Below are 24,531 nucleotides of genomic sequence, written 5' to 3' on the forward strand. Positions count from 1 at the left end.
GCAGTTGCCCCTCCCTCCCTCCCTCCCTCCCTCCCTCCAGGGCAGAAAGAGGGGAGGGAAGGAGGAACAGCCAGCTGCATGCTACAGAGCGGTTACAAAAACCAGGAACTAAAACCTGCCGGCAGACAGGCTGTCTGTCTCTCTGTCTGTCTGTCTGCACAGAGCCTGAAACACAAACTCAACACACATCTACAGTATCTGTCCATCCATTGTACAGTACAGGCCAAAAGTGTTGGACACACCTTCTCATTCAATGCGTTTCCTTTTTTATTTTCATGACTATTTACATTGTAGATTCTCACTGAAGGCATCAAAACTATGAATGAACACATATGGAATTATGTACTTAACAAAAAAGTGTGAAATAACTGAAAACATGTCTTATATTTTAGATTCTTCAAAGTAGCCACCCTTTGCTTTTTTTGATAACTCTGCAAACCCTTGGTGTTCTCTCAATGAGCTTCATGAGGTAGTCACCTGAAATGGTTTTACCTTCACAGGTGTGCTTTGTCAGGGTTCATTAGTGGAATTATTTCCCTTATTAATAAAAAAAGCAAAGGGTGGCTACTTTGAGGAATCTAAAATATAAGACATGTTTTCAGTTATTTCACACTTTTTTGTTAAGTACATAATTCCATATGTGTTCATTCATAGTTTTGATGCCTTCAGTGAGAATCTACAATGTAAATAGTCATGGAAATAAAAAGGAAACGCATTGAATGAGAAGGTGTGTCCAAACTTTTGGCCTGTACTGTATATTACATCCATTGTTTTGTCCTTTACAATAGAGCCTTCATTTGGACTTCTTTAGCAAGTTTTGTCTTTAAGCTTTTCGACTGTTATTTATTTACAGACGTGTGTAAAGTACTAGAGACCCATACTTGAGTAAAAGTACAAGTGCTCGATCGAAAAATTGACTTGAGTAGAAGTAGAAGTGCTCTTTAAGCACAACACTTAAGTGGAAATACTAAAGTATTCAACATTTCTTGTACTTAAGTATTGCAAGTGGTTTATTTTAAAATGTACTACTCAAGTACTGAAAGTAAAAGTACAAGTATTGTGTTGTTTAGTTATTAAAGAAAGCAGTCAAAAGTTTGAATATCATATTGTTTATATTATGTCAAATGTTTAGCCTAAGGCTGTAGCCAAAGGAATTAACAAATATTAAATATATTATATGAAAAATAACAAATATTAACAAATACTAAAATAAAATGTACAATTATCACACTCTGCAAGTAAAATGAACATCCTCTCCAGCACAGTAACGATTAAAGCCCCAAAAAACATATCACACACTAGCTAGTAACATGTGTGATGGAGTGGAAAGTTAGCAAGCTAGCAACATCTAGATAAACTAGATCAGCTTCACATCACAGGGTCAAACATCCAGATAAACTAGATCAGCTTCACATCACAGGGTCAAACATCCAGATAAACTAGATCAGCTTCACATCACAGGGTCAAACATCCAGATAAACTAGATCAGCATCACATCACAGAGTCAAACATCCAGATAAACTAGATCAGCTTCACATCACAGGGTCAAACATCTTTATATATACAGAGTATCTATAGTCAACAGGGTCAAACATCTAGATAAACTAGATCAGCATCACATCACAGGGTCTAACATCCAGATAAACTAGATCAGCTTCACATCACAGGGTCAAACATCTAGATAAACTAGATCAGCTTCACATCACAGGGTCAGACATCCAGATAAACTAGATCAGCTTCACATCACAGGGTCTAACATCCAGATAAACTAGATCAGCTTCACATCACAGGGTCAAACATCTAGATAAACTAGATCAGCTTCACATCACAGGGTCTAACATCCATCACAGGGTCAAACATCCAGATAAACTAGATCAGCTTCACATCACAGAGTCAAACATCCAGATAAACTAGATCAGCTACACATCACAGGGTCAAACATCCAGATAAACTAGATCAGCTCCCCACTTCTTCTAAACGAGGGCACACTTCACACTTTGCGTGGAATACCTGCAGAACAGGGACATGGAAGTAGTTATTTTGGAGATTATGGTGAACTAGTGTGTGTTGTAGCAGTGTTTTGCCATTGAGAACGAGCTAGCATGCTAACGGTTAGCCCCTCTAGGCCCCTCGTCTCGGCTAGTGCCGTAGAAAGCCGTGCAGATTTTGACCAGCTCACCAGGAGACTGAAGGCAGGACACATTCAGAAACCAGATCTCACTCAGAACACCATGGATGGATTTTTTTACAAGTTTGTATGTGTGCGGAAGCCCCCAGAGACACAAAATAACACCCTAAATCCCAGAAAAAGTGATTTTTTTTTCATAATATGGACACTTTAAATGTCTTGTTCTGTCAGACCAACAGTCTAAAACCCATCCCAAATAATTACAGCAACTTGTCCAACAGCTTACCGATCAATACTTAAAAACTACAGCAGACCAATCTGTAAAAACTATAATCAATAAAGTCTCCGGAGGTCTCAGTGGCTTTCAGAAGAGGCAGATTTAGTCACTTCTTCGCCTCGCTGAGCCACATTCAGTAAACCTAAATTTAACGACAGACAGCTGGATGTGTCACATCCACTGAAAGTAAAAACAACACAACTTCCGGTTAAAAATTTCAAAGTAAAAGACCGTACGGCCAACAATCCTACAATCCTACAGTCCTACAGTCCTATAGTCCTATAGTCCTACAGTCCTACAGTCCTATAGTCCTACAGTCCTATAGTCCTACAGTCCTACAGTCCTATAGTCCTACAGTCCTACAGTCCTACAGTCCTATAGTCCTACAGTCCTACAGTCCTATAGTCCTACAGTCCTACAGTCCTACAGTCCTACAGTCCTACAGTCCTATAGTCCTACAGTCCTATAGTCCTACAGTCCTATAGTCCTACAGTCCTACAGTCCTACAGTCCTACAGTCCTACTATGGAGGAAATATTTATTCATAATTCAAATTGAAAGTCCAAAGAGAAATTGAAAGTCCAAAGAGAAAACAAAGCGAGATGAAATTAAAAATATTATTATTTTTTTCATTTGGCTTTGGCTTTTGAATTTCAATTTAACATTGGCTTTTCATTTTCATTTAATATTTGGCTTTTGAATTTCAATTTATCATTGGCTTTTAATTTTCATTTAATATTTGGCTTTTGAATTTCCATTTAACATTGGCTTTTCATTTGGACTTGACACATGTCAATGTAAATGAGGAGGCGTGGCCCAAAGGCTGGTGGGAGGGTCTGAAACAAAAGGGGTGCAGAGGCACCTTATGAGCAGCAGGGGGAGCAGACTGCTGGGGAGCATCTGTCTGCAGCTTCACAACCAGGCTGGTTTGGCCTCTTATTTCACATGATAGAAAATGATGATGTAGGCTAAACACAAACGACATTTCATGCAACAACCGTGAAGTTTACGTGTGTTTGTGTGTGGTCAGATCTCGAGGACGCACACACACACACACACACACACACACACACAATCTCAACCGGATCGTCATCGTCCGAACTGCGACCTCTCCTTTTTCTCTCTCTCACTTTTTCCTCCGGGTGGTGCGCGCGGTGTGAGGTGCGTTTCGTGTACGTCGAGAAAAGTAGCAAAAGCGTTGAGAAAAGTGACAAACACGTCAAGAAAAGTGACAAACACGTCGAGAAAAGTGACAAATACATCGAGAAAAGTGACAAATACATCGAGAAAAGTGGCAAACACGTCAAGAAAAGTGACAAATACATCGAGAAAAGTGACAAATACATCGAGAAAAGTGGCAAACACGTCAAGAAAAGTGACAAATACGTCAAGAAAAGTGACAAACACGTCAAGAAAAGTGACAAACACGTCAAGAAAAGTGACAAATACATCGAGAAAAGTGACAAATACATCGAGAAAAGTGACAAATACATAGAGAAAAGTGGCAAACACGTCAAGAAAAGTGACAAACACGTCAAGAAAAGTGACAAATATGTCAAGAAAAGTGACAAATACGTCAAGAAAAGTGACAAATATGTCAAGAAAAGTGACAAATACGTCAAGAAAAGTGACAAATACGTCAAGAAAAGTGGCAAACACGTCAAGAAAAGTGACAAACACGTCAAGAAAAGTGACAAATATGTCAAGAAAAGTGACAAATACGTCAAGAAAAGTGGCAAATACATCGAGAAAAGTGACAAATATGTCAAGAAAAGTGGCAAATACATAGAGAAAAGTGACAAATATGTCAAGAAAAGTGACAAATACATAGAGAAAAGTGACAAATATGTCAAGAAAAGTGACAAATACGTCAAGAAAAGTGACAAATATGTCAAGAAAAGTGACAAATACATCGAGAAAAGTGGCAAACACGTCAAGAAAAGTGACAAATACGTCAAGAAAAGTGGCAAATATGTCAAGAAAAGTGGCAAAAGCGTCAAGAAAAGTAGCAAAAGCGTTGAGAAAAGTGACAAACACGTCAAGAAAAGTGACAAATACATCAAGAAAAGTGACAAATACATCAAGAAAAGTGACAAATACATCAAGAAAAGTGACAAAAGCGTTGAGAAAAGTGACAAACACGTCAAGAAAAGTGACAAACACGTCAAGAAAAGTGACAAACACGTCAAGAAAAGTGACAAATACATAGAGAAAAGTGACAAATATGTCAAGAAAAGTGACAAATATGTCAAGAAAAGTGGCAAATACGTCGAGAAAAGTGACAAATATGTCAAGAAAAGTGACAAATACGTCAAGAAAAGTGGCAAATACATCGAGAAAAGTGACAAATATGTCAAGAAAAGTGGCAAATACATAGAGAAAAGTGACAAATATGTCAAGAAAAGTGACAAATACATAGAGAAAAGTGACAAATATGTCAAGAAAAGTGACAAAATCGATCAAGAAAAGTGACAAATATATCAAGAAAAGTGACAAATACATCGAGAAAAGTTGCCAAAACCGATCAAGAAAAGTGACAAATACGATCAAGAAAAGTGGCAAATATGTCAAGAAAAGTTGCAAAAGCGTCAAGAAAAGTAGCAAAAGCGTTGAGAAAAGTGACAAACACGTCAAGAAAAGTGACAAATACATCAAGAAAAGTGACAAATACATCAAGAAAAGTGACAAATACATCAAGAAAAGTGACAAAAGCGTTGAGAAAAGTGACAAACACGTCAAGAAAAGTGACAAATACATCAAGAAAAGTGACAAATACATCAAGAAAAGTGACAAATACGTCAAGAAAAGTGGCAAACCGCGATCAGAAAAGTGACAAACACGTCAGAAAAGTGACAAACACGTCAAGAAAAGTGACAAATACATAGAGAAAAGTGACAAATATGTCAAGAAAAGTGACAAATATGTCAGGAAAAGTGGAAAATACATCGAGAAAAGTGACAAATATTAAGAAAAGGTGACAAATACGTAAGAAAAGTAGAGAAATGACAAATATGTTAAGAAAAATTGCAAATACATAGAGAAAAGTGACAAATATGTCAAGAAAAGTGACAAATACATAGAGAAAAGTGACAAATATGTCAAGAAAAGTGACAAATACGTCAAGAAAAGTGACAAATATGTCAAGAAAAGTGACAAATACATCGAGAAAAGTGACAAATACGTCAAGAAAAGTGACAAAAGCGTTGAGAAAAGTGACAAACACGTCAAGAAAAGTGACAAACACGTCAAGAAAAGTGACAAATACATCAAGAAAAGTGACAAAAGCGTTGAGAAAAGTGACAAACACGTCAAGAAAAGTGACAAACACGTCAAGAAAAGTGACAAATACATCAAGAAAAGTGACAAAAGCGTTGAGAAAAGTGACAAACACGTCAAGAAAAGTGACAAATACATCAAGAAAAGTGACAAAAGCGTTGAGAAAAGTGACAAACACGTCAAGAAAAGTGACAAATACATCAAGAAAAGTGACAAATACATCAAGAAAAGTGACAAATACGTCAAGAAAAGTGACAAATACGTCAAGAAAAGTGGCAAACACGTCAAGAAAAGTGACAAACACGTCAAGAAAAGTGACAAATACATAGAGAAAAGTGACAAATATGTCAAGAAAAGTGACAAATATGTCAAGAAAAGTGACAAATACATCGAGAAAAGTGACAAATATGTCAAGAAAAGTGACAAATACGTCAAGAAAAGTGGCAAATACATCGAGAAAAGTGACAAATATGTCAAGAAAAGTGGCAAATACATAGAGAAAAGTGACAAATATGTCAAGAAAAGTGACAAATACATAGAGAAAAGTGACAAATGCGAAATGACAAATTAAAGTGGGAGGAAAAATTACAAATAAGAAAAGTGACAAATATATAGAGAAAAGTGACAAATATGTCAAGAAAAGTGACAAATACATCGAGAAAAGTGACAAATACATCAAGAAAAGTGACAAATACATCGAGAAAAGTGAAAAAAATTTTAAATAGTTATGTTTTACATCCTCTGTATAACAGCGTAGAGCAGGGGTCACCAACGATTGTGATTGGTTTAAAGCAGGGGTCACCAACGATTGTGATTGGTTTAAAGCAGGGGTCACCAACGATTGTGATTGGTTTAAAGCAGGGGTCACCAACGATTGTGATTGGTTTAAAGCAGGGGTCACCAACGATTGTGATTGGTTTAAAGCAGGGGTCACCAACGATTGTGATTGGTTTAAAGCAGGGGTCACCAACGATTGTGATTGGTTTAAAGCAGGGGTCACCAACCTTTTAGAAACGGAGAGCTACTTCATGGGTATTTAGTCATATGAAGGGCTACCAGTTTGATACACTCTTCTGAAATAACACATGTGCTCAGTTTGCCTTTAGTTATATATAATTATTAATGATTAATGATAGTTATATATGATTATTAATGATTAATGATAGTTATATATGATTATTAATGATTAATGATAGTTCTATATAATTATTAATGATTAATGATAGTTAAATATGATTATTAATGATTAATGATAGTTATATATGATTATTAATGATTAATGATGCTCATCTATGTGACGACACTGATCATGTTAATGATTTCTCACAATAATTATCAACAATGACTTAACAAGGTGGGAAACAGACAATATCAATATTCAATTTTCATTTTTAGAACAGGCCTGAGGGGGCTACTGTTGTCCACGAGGCCAGATGAAAACTCAAAAACAAAGAAATAGCAGAATCCATGTCATTTCTTGCTTCACACCATATATATAGCGTTGTCAGTATTAACAAGATAACTATATAATCACTTAGATAGATGTGTTTTGAAAAGCAAACTATATCATTGCTTAGAGTTGCTGTGTGTGTTGAAAACCCCCCAAAAAATAACATATATCGTCTTTTGCTTATATACTGATCTGTTTTTGCATTTTATGACAGAAAGAGCTCTCATTGAGAAACTGTAGAGTGTAGGAAAGCACCTAGACAGATAAGAGGAGATGCGGCCTTGACCGGTGCATGCAGCTGTGTGTGTGTGTGTGTGTGTGTGTGTGTGTGTGTGTGTGTGTGTGTGTGTGTGTGTGTGTGTGTGTGTGTGTGTGCGTCTTGAAGGCGCATGTGTGGCCATACACAGCACACGAGCTGTAGAGTTCATGAAGTTCATATACTGTAACGTTATTTGTGAAGTGTTTCCTACATTACCTTACTAGGACAAGGAAGTACATAAAGTACGTTCCTTTGGATAACTTTGGGAGGAGTAAAATGTTTTTTGTGTATAAATATGGATTGTTTTAGCTAAAAAGCGCTCTTCTCTCTTAGTTTACCCAGACGCTCTTTTCGGTGCGTTTTGGGGAAGATTTATTTGCCCTCTTTTGACACCAGAGAGGAGATTACCTGCACTCATATGAGTGTGGGAGAGACAGAGCCAGGAGGGAAAGAGAAGCAGTTTTAAATACCTCTGTTGGAGCAGAGGCTTTATCTTTATTTTTAGTTTTAGGTTTATTTTGTAGAGGACCACTTGCTTTTAATTTCTGCTTTTGTCACAAAATAATAAAAACCACCTGAGTCCGACTTTGGACTAGGGGAGCCAACCTTTGCTAGTCCTTTAATGTTCTCTGGGATCGTCTTGCCCTCCGCCAAGCAGGGAGGGTTCCCCCCCTAAAGGGAGTCAGCGACTCCTCTTTAACCGCCCGTGGAGAGTCGCGTCCCAGTGGGGGATCGACTTGGACATGCAGATAGTGTTAATTTTGTCACCTATTTTTAATTTAGTCTTAGTCTTAGTCTCATGCCAAACATTTTTGTTAGTCAAGTTTTAGTCGACTAAAATTCTCGTCATTTTAGTCAAGTTTTAGTCAAAACATTTCAGTCTTTTTTTAAATAAATTATTTCTGATAACCATTTCAGTCAAATAGTTATAAAAATTAATAAATTATATAAAGTTATATAAATATTGAGCCTCTTCCTTATTTCACCAGTAAACGACAAAAACAACCACTGCAGGGGGAAAGGGATATTTTACAATAAATGCTAGCTAACGGTAGACTAACGTTACCTGCTGCCAAGTGTAGTGTTAACTAGCTAACGGTAGGCTAACGTTACCTGCTGCCAAGTGTAGTGTTAACTAGCTAACGGTAGGCTAACGTTACCTGCTGCCAAGTGTAGTGTTAACTAGCTAACGGTATGCTAACGTTACCTGCTGCCAAGTGTAGTGTTAACTAGCTAACGGTAGCTGCACGTTACCTGCTGCCAAGTGTAGTGTTAACTAGCTAACGGTATGCTAACGTTACCTGCTGCCAAGTGTAGTGTTAACTAGCTAACGGTAGGCTAACGTTACCTGCGCCAAGTGTAGTGTTAACTAGCTAACGGTGGGCTAACGCGTTACCAGCTGCCAAGTGTAGTGTTAACTAGCTAACGGTATGCTAACGTTACCTGCTGCCAAGTGTAGTGTTAACTAGCTAACGGTAGGTACGCGTTACCTGCGGCCAAGTGTAGTGTTAACTAGCTAACGGTATGCTAACGTTACCTGCTGCCAAGTGTAGTGTTAACTAGCTAACGGTATGCTAATGTTACTTGCTGCCAAGTGTAGTGTTAACTAGCTAACGGGCTAACGTTACCTGCTGCCAAGTGTAGTGTTAACTAGCTAACGGTATGCTAACGTTACCTTTGATGTATTGTTAACTAGCTAACGGTATGCTAACGTTACCTGCTGCCAAGTGTAGTGTTAACTAGCTAACGGTATGCTAACGTTACCTGCTGCCAAGTGTAGTGTTAACTAGCTAACGGTAGGCTAACGTTACCTGCTGCCAAGTGTAGTGTTAACTAGCTAACGGTAGGCTAACGTTACCTGCTGCCAAGTGTAGTGTTAACTAGCTAACGGTATGCTAACGTTACCTGCTGCCAAGTGTAGTGTTAACTAGCTAACGGTAGGCTAACGTTACCTGCTGCCAAGTGTAGTGTTAACTAGCTAACGGTATGCTAACGTTACCTGCTGCCAAGTGTAGTGTTAACTAGCTAACGGTATGCTAACGTTACCTGCTGCCAAGTGTAGTGTTAACTAGCTAACGGTGTGCTAACGTTACCTGCTGCCAAGTGTAGTGTTAACTAGCTAACGGTAGGCTAACGTTACCTGCTGCCAAATGTAGTGTTAACTAGCTAACGGTATGCTAACGTTACCTGCTGCCAAGTGTAGTGTTAACTAGCTAACGGTAGGCTAACGTTACCTGCTGCCAAGTGTAGTGTTAACTAGCTAACGGTAGGCTAACGTTACCTGCTGCCAAGTGTAGTGTTAACTAGCGCCCCGTGCAGCGATGTTTCGGTTGACTCTAACGTCCGATTAGGAGCATCAGAGAGAAGCGCAGGCTGTTCGGTCCGGTAGATAACGGTCGTTAGGGCGCCTGTCGGTGCCGTAGCAACGGGTCTCGGTAACAGCTGAATATTCTATCTCATGATGAAAAAGTAGAGACGATTGTAGACGAAAATGAAGAGAGATTTAGTTTTTATTTTATGCAAAACATTTTAGTCTCGTCTTTTTTTCGTCAACAATAATGCTCGTTAATTTAGTCTTAGTCAGCGTTTTTGGAGTGCATTTCCCTCCCAGCACAGCCTGGTCAGAGCCTCTGAGCATCCTCCTCTCTCAGTTGGGCGACCAAGAAGGGCAAGGCGGGCGTCCTTGAGAAGGAAGGGACCTCCGGTGACCCTGGGAGGACGGCTGAGACCGTGAGTACTAAAGAGAAATCATCGGTTTTAAAAGATCCCCTCGGGCAGCGCTTGTCATATACAGGGGGATAAGAGCCGGTGTTTTTGGGGACGTCTGGTGTAGGGTGTATCTGACCTCTTGTCTCGCCTTCGGGGTACCCTGATCCTGGCGAGGGCTTCTCCTTAGACGGAGGGCGTGTGTGTGTCTCTATAAACTAAATTAATGTAATGTAATTTTGCCCAAAATGTTTTTTCCGTGAAGTACTACTACAAATATAAAGGCTATACTTAAATTGTCCACCTTTAAAAAAAATTAGTAAAAGCATGGTTATTACAGCAGCAGCAGTGTGATCATGCCATATGAAATACATAGCTGTGTGTTTGTGAGGTATGCATCCGTGTGAGTCCGAGTTAATGTGTTTATTTACTACACTTATGCTGTTTTTTTTTAACATTTTATTGTATTCATTGTAAAAAAAAATTGACTTCTTCTATTATTTGAACTGTTAAAAGCCCTCATAGGGACAGGTGTTGCGAATTAGCCTTGGCTACAAACACTGTGATACAGGCATCGGATTGTTATTTCTGTAATAATCTATGCTTTTTTTGTATCTGTCCCTATTTAAATAAACTACAAATAAATAAATAAATCAGGGAAGCATCAAAAGCAACTCCTTTTTCCTTGGGGGCCACCGTGTTGGGGACCCCCTAGCGTAGACGTTAGAGCTGGGCAATATATGGATATTATATCGATATCGTGATATGAGACTAGATATCGTCTTAGATTTTGGATATCGTGATATCGTAATATGACATAAGTGTCTTTTCTTGGTTTTAAAAGGCTGCATTACAGTAAAGTGATGTCATTTCCTGAACTTACCAGACTGTTGTAGCTGTTCTGTTATTCACCTTTACCCACTTAGTCATTATATCCACATTACTGATGATTATTCATCAAACATTTCATTGTGTAAATATTTTGTGAAAGCACACTACAATATCGTTGCGATATCGATATCGAGGTATTTGGTCAAAAGTATCGTGATATTTGATTTTGTCCATATCGCCCAGCCCCAGTAGACGTACGCGTGGATAGCTCAAAATGCGTCAAGATAACACGCCATTTGGCTTTAGGAAAGTGGCGTGTGTGTTTTTACGCAAAAGTCACGATGCCGTGTTGGTAAAAAAAAGAGCCAAAAAAAAAAATGTTCATTTGCAATTTCGACCCGAAAGGACAACAAGTTAACGGTCTACGGGAAGACAACACGAAGTCTGGTTCCCTACCGGAGGTGTTGTTGAGATTGAGAGTACACGATTCCTAAAAAGACAAAAATAAAACATCCCGAAAAACATGCGATGTTTGGACTACGCAGAAAGTTTTGAAGAGTAGAGGAGAATGTTTAAATAATACTAATAATAATGTCCTTTACATACAGACAGACGCACTATAAATTGATGCAGAAAAAGGCACAAATTAAAAATCAACCTGAATGCAGGAAATCCATTCAGCCTCTTTTCCCATAATGCAACAGTCCAGAATCCGGAGGAGATCCACAGCGAGGTACGTACTGTACAAGGGGATAAGCTTCGCTTCAGAACTCGAACCTCCTATGGCGCCATTTCGATGCTACCAAGCCATCACCTCCCGTTAGCATCCCATTGACTCCCATTCATTCTGACGTCACTTTGACAGAGAATAACTTTACATCTGAAGAGTTTAAAGACTCTATTTGTCCGTTGTTTATTTCTAAAGAAACACGACAATGTATAAAAGGCTCCATTACCTTGTACCTCACGTTATGGCTCCGTAGCAGACGCTTTTATAACAATAGGCTAACGATTGGGTCATAACCACGAGACTTACTGTCACACAGTAGAGGAATTACCGTATAGTACAGGAGAAGCTCACAGGCAGTTTGGACTTCCATTATCTGTTTAGGTTTAATGACTAATGTTAACTAGCATGTTAGTGATCAGTAATTAGCCTGTGCCTATGTTATCTCCTTACATATACCTACGCTCTCCGTCTCTGTAAGATTGGGAATGATTGAGATTTCTCTCGGCACAGCTACCAGAAGACTTCACACTTTCAGACAGGTTGCTCACGTCACATCTACGTTGTCTCTCTCAGTTGGAGGCTGCTCAGTAAAGCTAGAGATCACCGGGAAAGAGACTTCTAACAGGGCTGCGCAATTAATCGAAATTTAAAATCGTGATTATGACTTCTGCTCCCAACGATCACAAAAACAGAATAAATCGAGAAAATCAATTATTTTGCTCATCACGTTTTTGCAAGTAAACTCTTTATTTTCTCTCGTGTTCTGAATGAAAAAATAAAGTTTAAATAGGAAAAGTATTAAAAAGGTATTGTGGAGGATTTTCTTTTTCCGGGTGGATCATCAAGACTATTGGTCCTCCTGGCTGTCAATCATTCTGGCGCTATGTTTACGTAAGGCCGTGGTGCGTGCTCGTCCCTAGGGTAGTTTTCGCTTTCTGCGCATGAATACTTTCAGGTGTATATGTGTGGTGAGCTACGAGTGTCTACGAAAGGTACGACAAGAAGAGAAAGGCCTCTGAAGAAAGAAACAAGACCGGAGTGTTTTTGGGAGAATGTTTCACACGCTGGCGTGCGCTAAAAGCACAGGTTGGGCTCTCCACTGATGCCTCAGTCGCCAAGTTTCTACTCGACAGGTAAAGTTTGGCGTGCTATTTGGAGAAATCCATTTAAAATCACTGCTAGTGAAAGTTGATGTAAGCTCTGATTAGCGATGCTAGCCCTGGCACAAGTCACGCACCGCGCAGACACGGTAAACATCTCAATTTGTGAAAAAGTGCAAATCTTCTTTCTGAAAGTAGCTTGTATGAGCCATGCTGACAGCAACCTGTAAACAGTGCACTCTCGTGCACACGTTTAATAGGCGTTCCCTCTCGGGAGCAGGCAGAGCGTTGAGCATGTGCATTTTTTCAAAAAGTGGAGAGGGCGGATCTTCTCTAAAATTCGGGAAAATCCTCCACTATACCTTTAAGGCAAATTTCACAGTTGTGTGTGATTTTACTGTTGATTTATTTAACTTTTTCCACGTTCAATATGTGCAACATCTTTCCAGCAGTCGACGAGTAATCGTGTTAAATTATCGTGATTTCAATATTGACCGAAATAATCGTGATTATATTTTTTTCCATAATCGAGCAGCCCTTAACTTCTAATATCCTTCACTGGTGGTCCAGTTTAAATATGTTCTGTCTGTGGTTCTGTAGCACTTACTAGGAATCGGCTTTTGTTGACGGTGCACACAGCAACAAACACGTACCAGTGTTTTTCGCGGGTTCACATTCACATAATTCAATAAAAAAAGTTATACTAAGGGAAAATACTCTGTAGCAAGTTAAAAAGTACTCCATTACAACACGTTACTATAGTAAAAGTATGCAAATGTAATCAGGGAAATGTAGTTCTCATACTATAACCTTGTATATGTACAGTAAATAGTGCCACCTCATCGTGTTTATCTGAATTTTTATATTTTACTATTTAAAATTTGGCTATTTTTGTCTGTTTATTTATACTGTCAACTGAGAGCTGCTAAACTGTTTGTTTGTTGACACAATGCCAATAAAGATTCTACTGTAATCAAATATTCATTTATTAAAAAATAAATAAATAAATAAAAACCAGGGCACACGCCAGTGTTTTTTGCAAGTGGCTCGGTAGCGTTGCTCCTAGGGTTGGGTACCGAACCTCGGTGCCAATAGGGAACCGGTGCCGACCTAAACGGTAGTAACGAGACCGAATAAGAACGAAAGTTTCGGTGCCTCATTTCGGTGCTTGACTTTACACTACACCTGACAGCATGTAACGTTAGCATACCTTTAGCTAGCAGCTGGATTAAACACCGGTAAAATGCTGACAGCTAACGTTAAACAGTGTAAAGTGTGACTGTATTTCACTGTGGAGGACTTCAACAGGATGTAACAGTCTGCTCTGCAGCGCAGCAGCTGCTGTTCATAGATATACAGTAGTAGTACTAGTAGTACTAGTAGTACTAGTAGTAGTACTATGTTTATATGGTCGGAATTAAACAACACAGACGGTGCGTTCACTTGCAGCTGCAGTTGTCGGAATTAAACAACACAGACGGTGCGTTCACTTGCAGCTGCCGTTGTCGGAATTAAACAACACAGACGGTGCGTTCACTTAAAACAGGTAGCCTCGTGGTGCATTCACAGTAATTGTAAAATACCCTTTTCCCATCTGGGGTTCAACAGCAATTTACTGGTGAAATAAGTTATTGTTATTGTTATAGTTATTACATTATTATTAAATCTTTAATTTTGACCATGGCCTTAGCAATAAACAAGTCACTGACTGTTGTTTACTACCCTTATTTTTTTTCTTATTTTTTTTTTACGTTATTGAAAAGTACCGATTCAGGCACCGTTTAGGAACCGGAACCGTTTTAAAAGTATCGATTTAGCACCGGAACCGAAAAAAAACAAAACGATACCCAACCCTAGTTGCCCCCGACTCATGTCCTGGTTCTCCTTCTCCATCAGCAACATGAGATCAGGGAGAGGGTTAACTTCTCCTGCTGCAGATCTCCCCCCCGTGCTCAGAAAGAACAGGAGGAGACTCTCTGGTTCTCTCACTAGGACTCTGGAGATAATCACCTTCACTCTCTCACTCACTCTACCACACACACACACACACACACACACACACACACACACACACACACACGCCACGCTACACACACACACACACACACTCTACCACACACACACACACACACACACACAGACACACAGCACGCTTTCCTCACACACACACACACACACACACACACACACACACACAGACACATACGGCCTACGCTACACACACACACACACACACACACACAGACACACACTTCACGCTACACACACACACACACCCACAACACACACACGCTACGCTACACACACACACACACACACACACACACACACACACACGCTACGCTACACACACACACACTCTACCACACACATACACACACACTACACACACACACACAAACACACACACACGGTACACACACACACACACACAAACAAACACACACTCCCCACACACACACACAAACAAACAAACAGACGGACACAAAAACACATGCCACACACACACACACACACACACAGACACACACACAGGGTACACACAGTCACACACACACACACACACACACACACACACACACACACACACACACACAGGTATGTCGGCCCTGCTAACAGACCCACCCAGACACCAACAAGGTGAATTCTACACCAGTGGATTTCTTGAACCCTTTTTCTGAAATTAATTGTTTGGCGCTCTAAAGTTCCCGGGGGAGGACCCAGACCCCCGGTTACAATGCCCCCCCCACCCCCAAATGTTGACACAAAACCTACGCCCATGTTCGTAACAATCTAACCTTTCTTACCTCATCTCATCTATATATCAGTATGTGTATTTTTTTTATTGTGTAGCTGTCTGTGTGTTTATAATAAGGGTGTTTATAGTGTACATATTACTATTTTTATCATTACTCTTATTCTATTTTTGGCTATTTCTTATTATGCTATTAAATGTGTATTTGTCTTATTCTCTGTGTGAATTTTTTTGAGCTGCTGTAACAAGGGAATTTCTCTCTCTCACACACACACACACACACACACACACACACACACACACACACAGACCGAGAGAGAGATAGAGAGAGTGAGAGAGAGAGACAGAGAGACAGACACACATTTGTCTTATTCTGTGTGTGGATTTTTTTGAGCTGCTGTAACAAGGGAATTTCCCCAGTGTGGTCTAAATAAAAGTCTAATCTTCTCTAGATCTTGAGTGGTTTTATTTTGAAAACCGCAGCGCTCAACTTCCGGTCTAACTCTCGCTAGTTCTCGCTAGCTTGACGTAGTTGACAAATTGCTAAATAACGTCGCTAAAAATGACACGTACGTACCTGCTGCCTGTCTGCCGCCGCCGCCGTCCTCCTCAAACACCAGTCTGAAGTCCAGCTCCTCCGCAAAGTTTACTGTGGACATTGAACTGTAAAAAAAAAAACCTAAAAACACACCAACTGTCCTCACAGCGGAGCCGTTAATAGCGCTCGTCTGTCTCTTAAAACCGACCCGTCTCGCTCACTTCCATCCGACAGAAAGCAGAACTCCGTTTCAACAGCAGCGCCGACAAACACGTCGACTAATTCCGCGGTTAAAAGTTGTAAACCGACACCGACACGGTCAATACACATGTCTACGGACTCCGCCGTGAACACGGAAAAGTCCCATTATTGTGTAAACTTGTTGTGTTCGGCGTTTTCTGTTCAGTTGCAGCGAGTTTGACTCTCCTCCAGGTTGATCCCTGTGCTGCGTTCAGGGTCTCCTCGTAAAACTGTACACTCACCGGGCTCACTGAGTAGGCTGCCGGAAGCCATCAGACAGGCCGGGTCTGTGGATGTTTTTAAGTAGTGACTTTTAGAAGCTCTTTTATATTTATTCGTTCACCTATTTTTGCCGAGGTTTTGCGCCGAAAAGAACTGCAATCCACTTGCATGTGTACTGTAAGACTGTTCTGTTTCCCAGTGCCCGTGAAGGCACCATTTGACAGCCCGGTATGACGTCAGCAGATGGGTCTACGTGTCTGAGGTTCAATTCAGGACTTTGTTTTTTAATTAAATGAGCAGAAAGTGGAGGAAAACATTCACATAATTCAATAAAAAAGTTATACTAAGGGAAAATACTCTAACAAGTTAAAAAGAACTCCATTACAACACGTTACTATAGTAAAAGTATGCAAGTGTAATCAGGGAAATGTAGTTCTCACACCTCATACTATAACCTTGTATATGTACAGTAAATAGTGCCACCTCATCGTGTTTATCAGAATTTTTATATTTTACTATTTCAAATTTTGCTATTTTTGTCTGTTTATTTATACTGTCAACTGAGAGCTGCTAAACTGTTTGTTTGTTGACACAATGCCAATAAAGATTCTACTGTAATCAAATATTCATTTAATAAAAAATAAATAAATAAATAAAAACCAGGGCACACGCCCATATATAGAGGTGGACTACTCGACGCAGCGGCCGGGGGTTCCACTTAAAGGTCCCATGACATGGTGCTCTTTGGATGCTTTTATATAGGCCTTAGTGGTCCCCTAATACTGTATCTGAAGTCTCTTTTATATAGGCCTTAGTGGTCCCCTAATACTGTATCTGAAGTCTCTTTTATATAGACCTTAGTGGTCCCCTAATACTGTATCTGAAGTCTCTTTTATATAGACCTTAGTGGTCCCCTAATACTGTATCTGAAGTCTCTTTTATATAGGCCTTAGTGGTCCCCTAATACTGTATCTGAAGTCTCTTTTATATAGACCTTAGTGGTCCCCTAATACTGTATCTGAAGTCTCTTTTATATAGGCCTTAGTGGTCCCCTAATACTGTATCTGAAGTCTCTTTTATATAGACCTTAGTGGTCCCCTAATACTGTATCTGAAGTCTCTTTTATATAGGCCTTAGTGGTCCCCTAATACCTGTATCTGAAGTCTCTTTTATATAGACCTTAGTGGTCCCCTAATACTGTATCTGAAAGTCTCTTTTATATAGACCTTAGTGGTCCCCTAATACTGTATCTGAAGTCTCTTTTATATAGACCTTAGTGGTCCCCTAATACTGTATCTGAAGTCTCTTTTATATAGACCTTAGTGGTCCCCTAATACTGTATCTGAAGTCTCTTTTATATAGACCTTAGTGGTCCCCTAATACTGTATCTGAAGTCTCTTTTATATAGACCTTAGTGGTCCCCTAATACTGTATCTGAAGTCTCTTTTATATAGGCCTTAGTGGTCCCCTAATACTGTATCTGAAGTCTCTTTTATATAGGCCTTAGTGGTCCCCTAATACTATATCTGAAGTCTCTTTTGTACAGAGATGGGAAGTAACCAAGTACAAATACTTCGTTACTGTACTCAAGTAGATTTTTCAGATTTTTTTACTTTACTATTTATTTTTACTTTTACTACTTACATTTTAACACAAATATCGGTACTTTCTACTCCTTTCTACATTTTAGAAAATTGTCTCGTTACTTTAGTTTTGCCCAACAGGTCGTCTATCAGGAGCGATTGTGAGTGCATGTCGGAAAACAGCGCGGACACGCGCCTCACTCATGGGTTTCTTTTTAACTACCTAGCTTGGATTACCTAAAAAAATAACACAGATGATTCGCAAGTAGCTTACAACAAAAGATCTGGGCCCGTATCCCTAAAGAATTTTTGTGCAAAAAGTGGCTCCTAGCGGCCAAATTCTAAGAAAATTCTCAGAGGCATGACGTTTTCTTAGAATTTCCCCTAAAAGTGACACGAAAATCCCAGTTAATATAAAAGCTATTCCTCAAGAGTCCTAGCGCTTAAAAGTGCTCCTAAGGCGAGATCTGCTAAGAGCAGGGAAGAGGACTTTTAGTGGCTTAGGAGTTCCCCTAAGCAGCTGCACAACATGGCCAACAGAGGAGGCAGGAGAGATGTCCTGCAAACACTGGATGACAGGGAATTATTGAGACGCTACAGATTGGATCGTGCAGGAATCATGTTTGTGGTGGATCTCCTTAGAGATGCAATTACTTCACCAACTCAACGCCACAACGCTAGTACACCGGAGAAGAAAGTAATCACAACCCTGAGGTATTTGGCAACAGGGAAAATGCAACAATGCAGCAGTGATGACTTGGGTCTGTCCCAATCCTCCGTCAGCAGAGTCATCACCCAAACACTGACAGCTTTGTCACAACCTAATATTGTGACACAATTTGTTTCATTCCCGCTGGATGCCCGCACTTTACACACACATAAAAGGGCATTTATGGACATTGCAGGATTCCCTGGCGTTGTGGGTGTAATTGATGGAACACGTGAGAATAATTGCGCCATCAGAGGACGAGGCTGTCTTTGTTAACAGGAAGAATTTCCACAGCATCAATGTGCAAATAGTGTTCAATGCGGCCTGTAAGATTTTGGACATTGTGGCTAAATGGCCAGGCTCCACACATGATGCGAGAATGCTCTCCGAGAGTGGCATCAGACAGCTTTTTGAGAGACGCTATGTGCCAGCTAATTGCAACTTGTTAGGGGACAGTGGCTACCCATGCAAACCATGGCTCCTTACACCTTACCTCCAGCCACGCCAAGGGCCCCAACTAAACTATAACAGGTAAGCCAAACAATACAAAAATCATGGAAATGAAATGCAAGCAATATGTTAGAGCATCCAAGTAGTGCAATATTTCCATCAAATAATTAAAGGTCTATATTCTATTGTAGGGCCCACAAGAGAACAGAGCGGTGGTGGAGCGTGGCATAGGCCAGCTTAAGAGGCGCTTTCATGTTCTCCACGGAGAGGTGCGGCTGAGGCCTGAAAAAGTCAGCAAAGTCATCATAGCCTGTGCAATATTACACAATATTTGCAAGGTTAGACAGATTGCAGAACCTCTGGAGGATGGCGATGAGGATGAAGACAACGATGAGGATGGTGGTGAAGAAGATATTCACATTCCACAGGGGAACCTAGCCCAGAGTGGACTGCCTTACAGGGCAAACTTCACAAATTTACATTTCAGGCAAGCTGTAGCCCCATGTCATTTGAGAACTTGTGATGGTATTAAGAACTACCACAGTTTTACTGCACATCACCTGCAATTGTTAAATGCAAGACACAGAACACAATCTCTAAATGGTTTATTTTTTAGGTGTTCAATTTTAAGGCGGTAGTACTCCTCCTGAAGGGAAAGGACTTTTTTTTGTTGTTCAAACACATTGTGAGTTGCAATCTTCTCTCCTGCAGGGATGCTGACGGAGCAGGTGCTGCGGATGGGAATGGGGTTTGATCCGCCTATCCTGAGCAGCAGCTGCAGATGGTTCAGGCAGAAATCTTGTCGGCAAACTTGATGGGCCCGGTTCTTGTGATGGCTCCATGCTACAGAAATACATAGGCCTAGTTTAATTATTGTTTTGATTAAATTAATTTAATACAATGAGCATGGATAACACATGAAATGGCTTCTGCAATGAATAAACACTGTTGATATGAATAACCCTGTGTCCTACCTTTGCTGCATTTCAAGGGCCTGCATCATTGACGTGTCAATGCCTGTTGGCAGACCGGTGACACTGACCTCAGAGTGTACCCGGACTTGAAAGACAGTGTCGGCCACCTGGGACAGCCGCTTTGCAGGTGGTCCACCCCCTAGAAAGAAACAGTCAATGAACACAGTACTTAGGCATGTAAATTAACTTTGCCAGCAGGAGCAAGTTGCCAGATTATGTGGTAGGCTATAGTATTTTGCTCACCTGCGAGTGAGGATTCCCGCTTGTGTGCTGCAATCTCATCTTTTGCCTTGGACTGCAGCACATACCACCTTTTCTCACAATCGTCGCCTGTCCGCACCACCAGTGGAAAAGAGGCATTGATAGTTTGGGATATTGTGTCCCAGGCGCGCCTCTTGCCTTGGCTAGTGACAGTTGGGCCAAATTTTCCTCGTAACATACCTTTATGTTCGTTCACCAACTGGGCCAGCAACAAACCTTGCTCCTCAGTCCAGTTTGGACGCCGATTCCTTTTTCTCCATTTTCTGTGTTTGTAGGATATTTGTTAACAAGCCTTCATAAATAGACCAGCCAGCAATCACAGACATTGATAAAAGCTGAGCCGTGTTACCCTCGTTAAGACCACACTGAGTTGTAACGTTGCAATTTCTACTTCATTAAGGACAGCCCCTTGAGATAGGCCATCTTGTTTTCAATGGGGTCCATATGGGAGTGAAAGTACAAAATATGCCAGCTAGGATATTAATATGAGCAAATAAGACACAAATCATTATTTGAACAGGGTGTAATGAGCTTAAGTTTTCACATATTTTAGATTCTAATGTTAGGCTATAACCCCTACAGCTTACTATTCATTTTCCAGATATTTTCTTGAATGTGAAATATTATTTACAATTACAGTCTGCATAAGATTAGAGTGTATAATTATGTTTATTGATTTGAGGGTACATCCTTTGCTCATTATCACCAAAAGTTCATTTTCAATCACGGCTTTTGAAATGATGACTCATACCTAGCAACGGGATCAACCACACCTCCTCACTAAGATAGGATTTTCCATCCATTCCTTGCTCAGAGTTCACTGAAAATGTTCTGGAATCACTTCTAAGCTAAAACTCCTGGCGAGGAATTTTTAGGTTAAGTTAGGAGCTCTCTGAGAGGATTCTCAGAATCTTTAGGTCCGGGCCCAGATCTCTACTTTCATTGAAATTTGGGTGTTTTGTTAAAACATTTTAGCATTAAAAAAAAAAAAAAACTGAAATGTTTTGAAACAGTATCCTGAACTGACTGAACGTTGGCATATACCCTTCTGTGATTATCCTTCCTTTAATATTAGTCTAAATAATACATAATTTCTGCTTTTTTAACTCAAGATTAGGTATACCTTCCTATAAATTAGGTTTTTTTATTGACCATGAATTCCAAAAATAAGTAATAAGTGTAAAACTACTTATGAGTTGGTGTTGGTGTTTATACATGCTAGTGAAAATAAGCGTTAAATGTAAAAAAAAAAGCACCAAAAAACATTGAATAAAGCCCCAAGTGTCGAAAAAAAAGACAAAAACCTTAGAAAAAGTGTGTGGCTTGTCATGGTCGAATGGAAGACAACACAAGGGTTAAAGTAGGTTAGCTAGTGATTGTGTTGATTGTGTTCTTCACCTGTTAGCTAGGTTGCACGTTGCTTGATCTTATTAAAGCATCAAAGAGAGAAGTTGTCTCCGTCTGTGGGGGGGCGATGTTGGAAACTAGAATCCTCTTTAAATACGGTCCTAATCTAGTCCTCACTAACAAGTTTCAAATCATTTCACAGGAGCTACTTTTATTATTTTTCGCGTCATCAATACCGAATTCAATCTAATTGGATGGGAATATACTGTACGTTGGACTTGACGCGCCACTACAAGACGACTCGACAGATTCGGAGGCATTTGTCACTACCCAAAGTGAGTAGAGTGCAGCTTTGAGTTGCGCATGGGTCACTTTGCGACAAGTAGCCTACAAGATGCTAACGGCGGTTTGAGCTAACGTTAGCAATCAAGTAGCCTACTAGATGCTAACGGCGTTTTGAGCTAACGTTAGCAATCAAAGTACCTGGAAGGGGGTTTTTTTTAAAAAGCGTAAGCGGTCAAACAATCATAAATAGCTAAAACGTTTTTGAAATGACTGCTAGCTACAAGTTAGCAATCAAACACAACATCGGCTGTCACTTGAATGGCATTTTGAGCCAACGTTAGCAATCTAACAATCACAGAGAGCTAAAACGTTTTTGAAATGACTGCTAGCTACAAGTTAGCAATCATACACAAAGGCTGTCACTTGAATGGCGTTTTGAGCTAACGTTAGCAACCAAACAATCACAGATAGCTAAAACGATTTAGAAATGATTTCCATCTTCTGTTATTGTATGTAAAGGGAAAAGTTTATTATTTTACAGATTTCACAAATTTCAGTAAGACAGAGAATCTGAGCATGCGCAACTCAAAGCTGCACTCTACTCACTTTGGGTAGTGACAGCATTCATTCGCAGCAAATCACTGCGGCTTGATGGCGCTAACGTTAGCACTAGTAGCACGGACGGCGACGTGATTGAAAATGAAGAAAATGGAGATCCCAGAGATTCAGCAGACGAGCAGCGAGACGATGGCCCAATCCCCAAAGTCCGGACTCACAGACTCACGGACTTTGGCGCGCCTTCTCGCGAAATTCGTAAGGGCTTTAGGGTCGTCCCGATGTGGAACATCAAAGGGGCGTGAGGGTTAGCGTACACACTTACCGAGCCCTCTCCGTGAGTCTGCATCGATGCAGACTTCACCAAAAAGGGAATTACCCACAGTTCAAAGCGTTGTGACGTTTACCGCGGAGACCGTAGCACGCCACACGGCCAACGGAACGGACCGACCTGGCGTCCAGCTGGTGGAACCAGAGCTTGAAATAACGTGGAGTCGGTCAGCAGTCTCCTGGGCCTCGGCCGCGTGGAAAGCAACAAACTTAAAACCGGCAACATGTCAGCAACGTCTTTGTTATTAAAGGTCGCCAAGGTAACGTGTGATCTGGTGAAGTGCTGTCCCGATCCCATTTCTACCTATCTGAGCCCATGTGGCCTCACACACACTCACTCAGCACCTGAGATCAGTTCAGTCTGGGAGTCTTTAGTCCTCAGGGCTCACTGTTTGGGATTGGGCCATTCCCAATCATCCTTGGCCTTACCTGAGAGAGATGTTTAGGCATCAAGAATGACTCCTGGCCAAGTGTGGGGAACTTCTTAATTAATGTCTGTTTAGTAATTCATATTTTATCCTTTATTTTCTTTCCAGAAGCCATATTTGACACACACAAACACACACACGTAGATTCCCACAATCCTACATTGTGGCAAGATTAAAAAAGAGAAACTGGATCTGTGAATTCTGAACTGAATTCATATCTTGCTACTCAGTCAGAATCGTATTAACCTAGAGTCCCAGTCTCTGTCCCAATAATCCTATATGTCATGTTTTAGTCCTATTGGCAGACATCCATGTAAAGTGTAGCCAATGGCATATAAAGAGTCCACTGGAGTTTCTCAGCTACCACTCTGGTAACATTTGGGTGGTCCAGGCAGCTTTGCATAATAAATGGTATTCATTCGCCAAGGCTACTTTTACTTTTATACTTTAAGTACATTTCCAAGCCTGTACTTTGTTACTTTTACTTGAGTAAAGAAGTTAAATCAGTACTTCTACTTTTACCAGAGTATTTTTTTAACACAAGTATCTGTACTTCTGCTTGAGTACGAGAAGTGAGCACTTTTACCACACACACACACACACACACACACAGTGACACACACACAGACTGCAGTTATGAAACACTGTAAGCAGAATTTGGCAGATTTGCCGACCTTGAGACCCAGACGTTGCCAGAGCACCAGAGAGTTTACATATTCAGGCTGTGAACCAGATGGTGGTAAAAAAACCTGTCTTCATTGTTGTGCTTGATTTGCTGAATTCTATGATGATGATTAGGACTTTATGTCGACCAATCTGTTAGTGAGAAAGCTATATGAGACACGAATAAGTCAAAAGTAGAGCTGGGCAATATATGGATATTATATCGATATCGTGATATGAGACTAGATATCGTCTTAGATTTTGGATATTGTAATATCGTGATATGACATAAGTGTCTTTTCCTGGTTGTAAAAGCTGTATTACAGTAAAGTGATGTCATTTCCTGAACTTACCAGACTGTTGTAGCTGTTCTATTATTCACCTTTACCCACTTAAGTCATTATATCCACATTACTGATGATTATTCATCTAAAA

General features: G+C 40.3%; 1 protein-coding gene across 1 annotated transcript in view; it reads right to left on the reverse strand.

Moving 5' to 3' along the window:
- The window catches only part of LOC120564132 (nuclear factor of activated T-cells, cytoplasmic 3-like), a 58,743-nt gene extending 42,244 nt beyond the window's left edge, over positions 1-16,499 (reverse strand). The window contains exon 1 of the mRNA XM_039808856.1: positions 16,089-16,499. Coding sequence (XP_039664790.1) covers positions 16,089-16,170 — 82 coding nt within the window. The 5' untranslated portion in view covers positions 16,171-16,499. The remainder of the gene's footprint in view (positions 1-16,088) is intronic.
- Between the last annotated feature and the right edge of the window lie 8,032 nt (positions 16,500-24,531).

The sequence above is a fragment of the Perca fluviatilis genome, chromosome 8 (assembly GCF_010015445.1).
Source record: "Perca fluviatilis chromosome 8, GENO_Pfluv_1.0, whole genome shotgun sequence".
In the NCBI taxonomy this organism is placed as follows: Eukaryota; Metazoa; Chordata; class Actinopteri; order Perciformes; family Percidae; genus Perca; species Perca fluviatilis.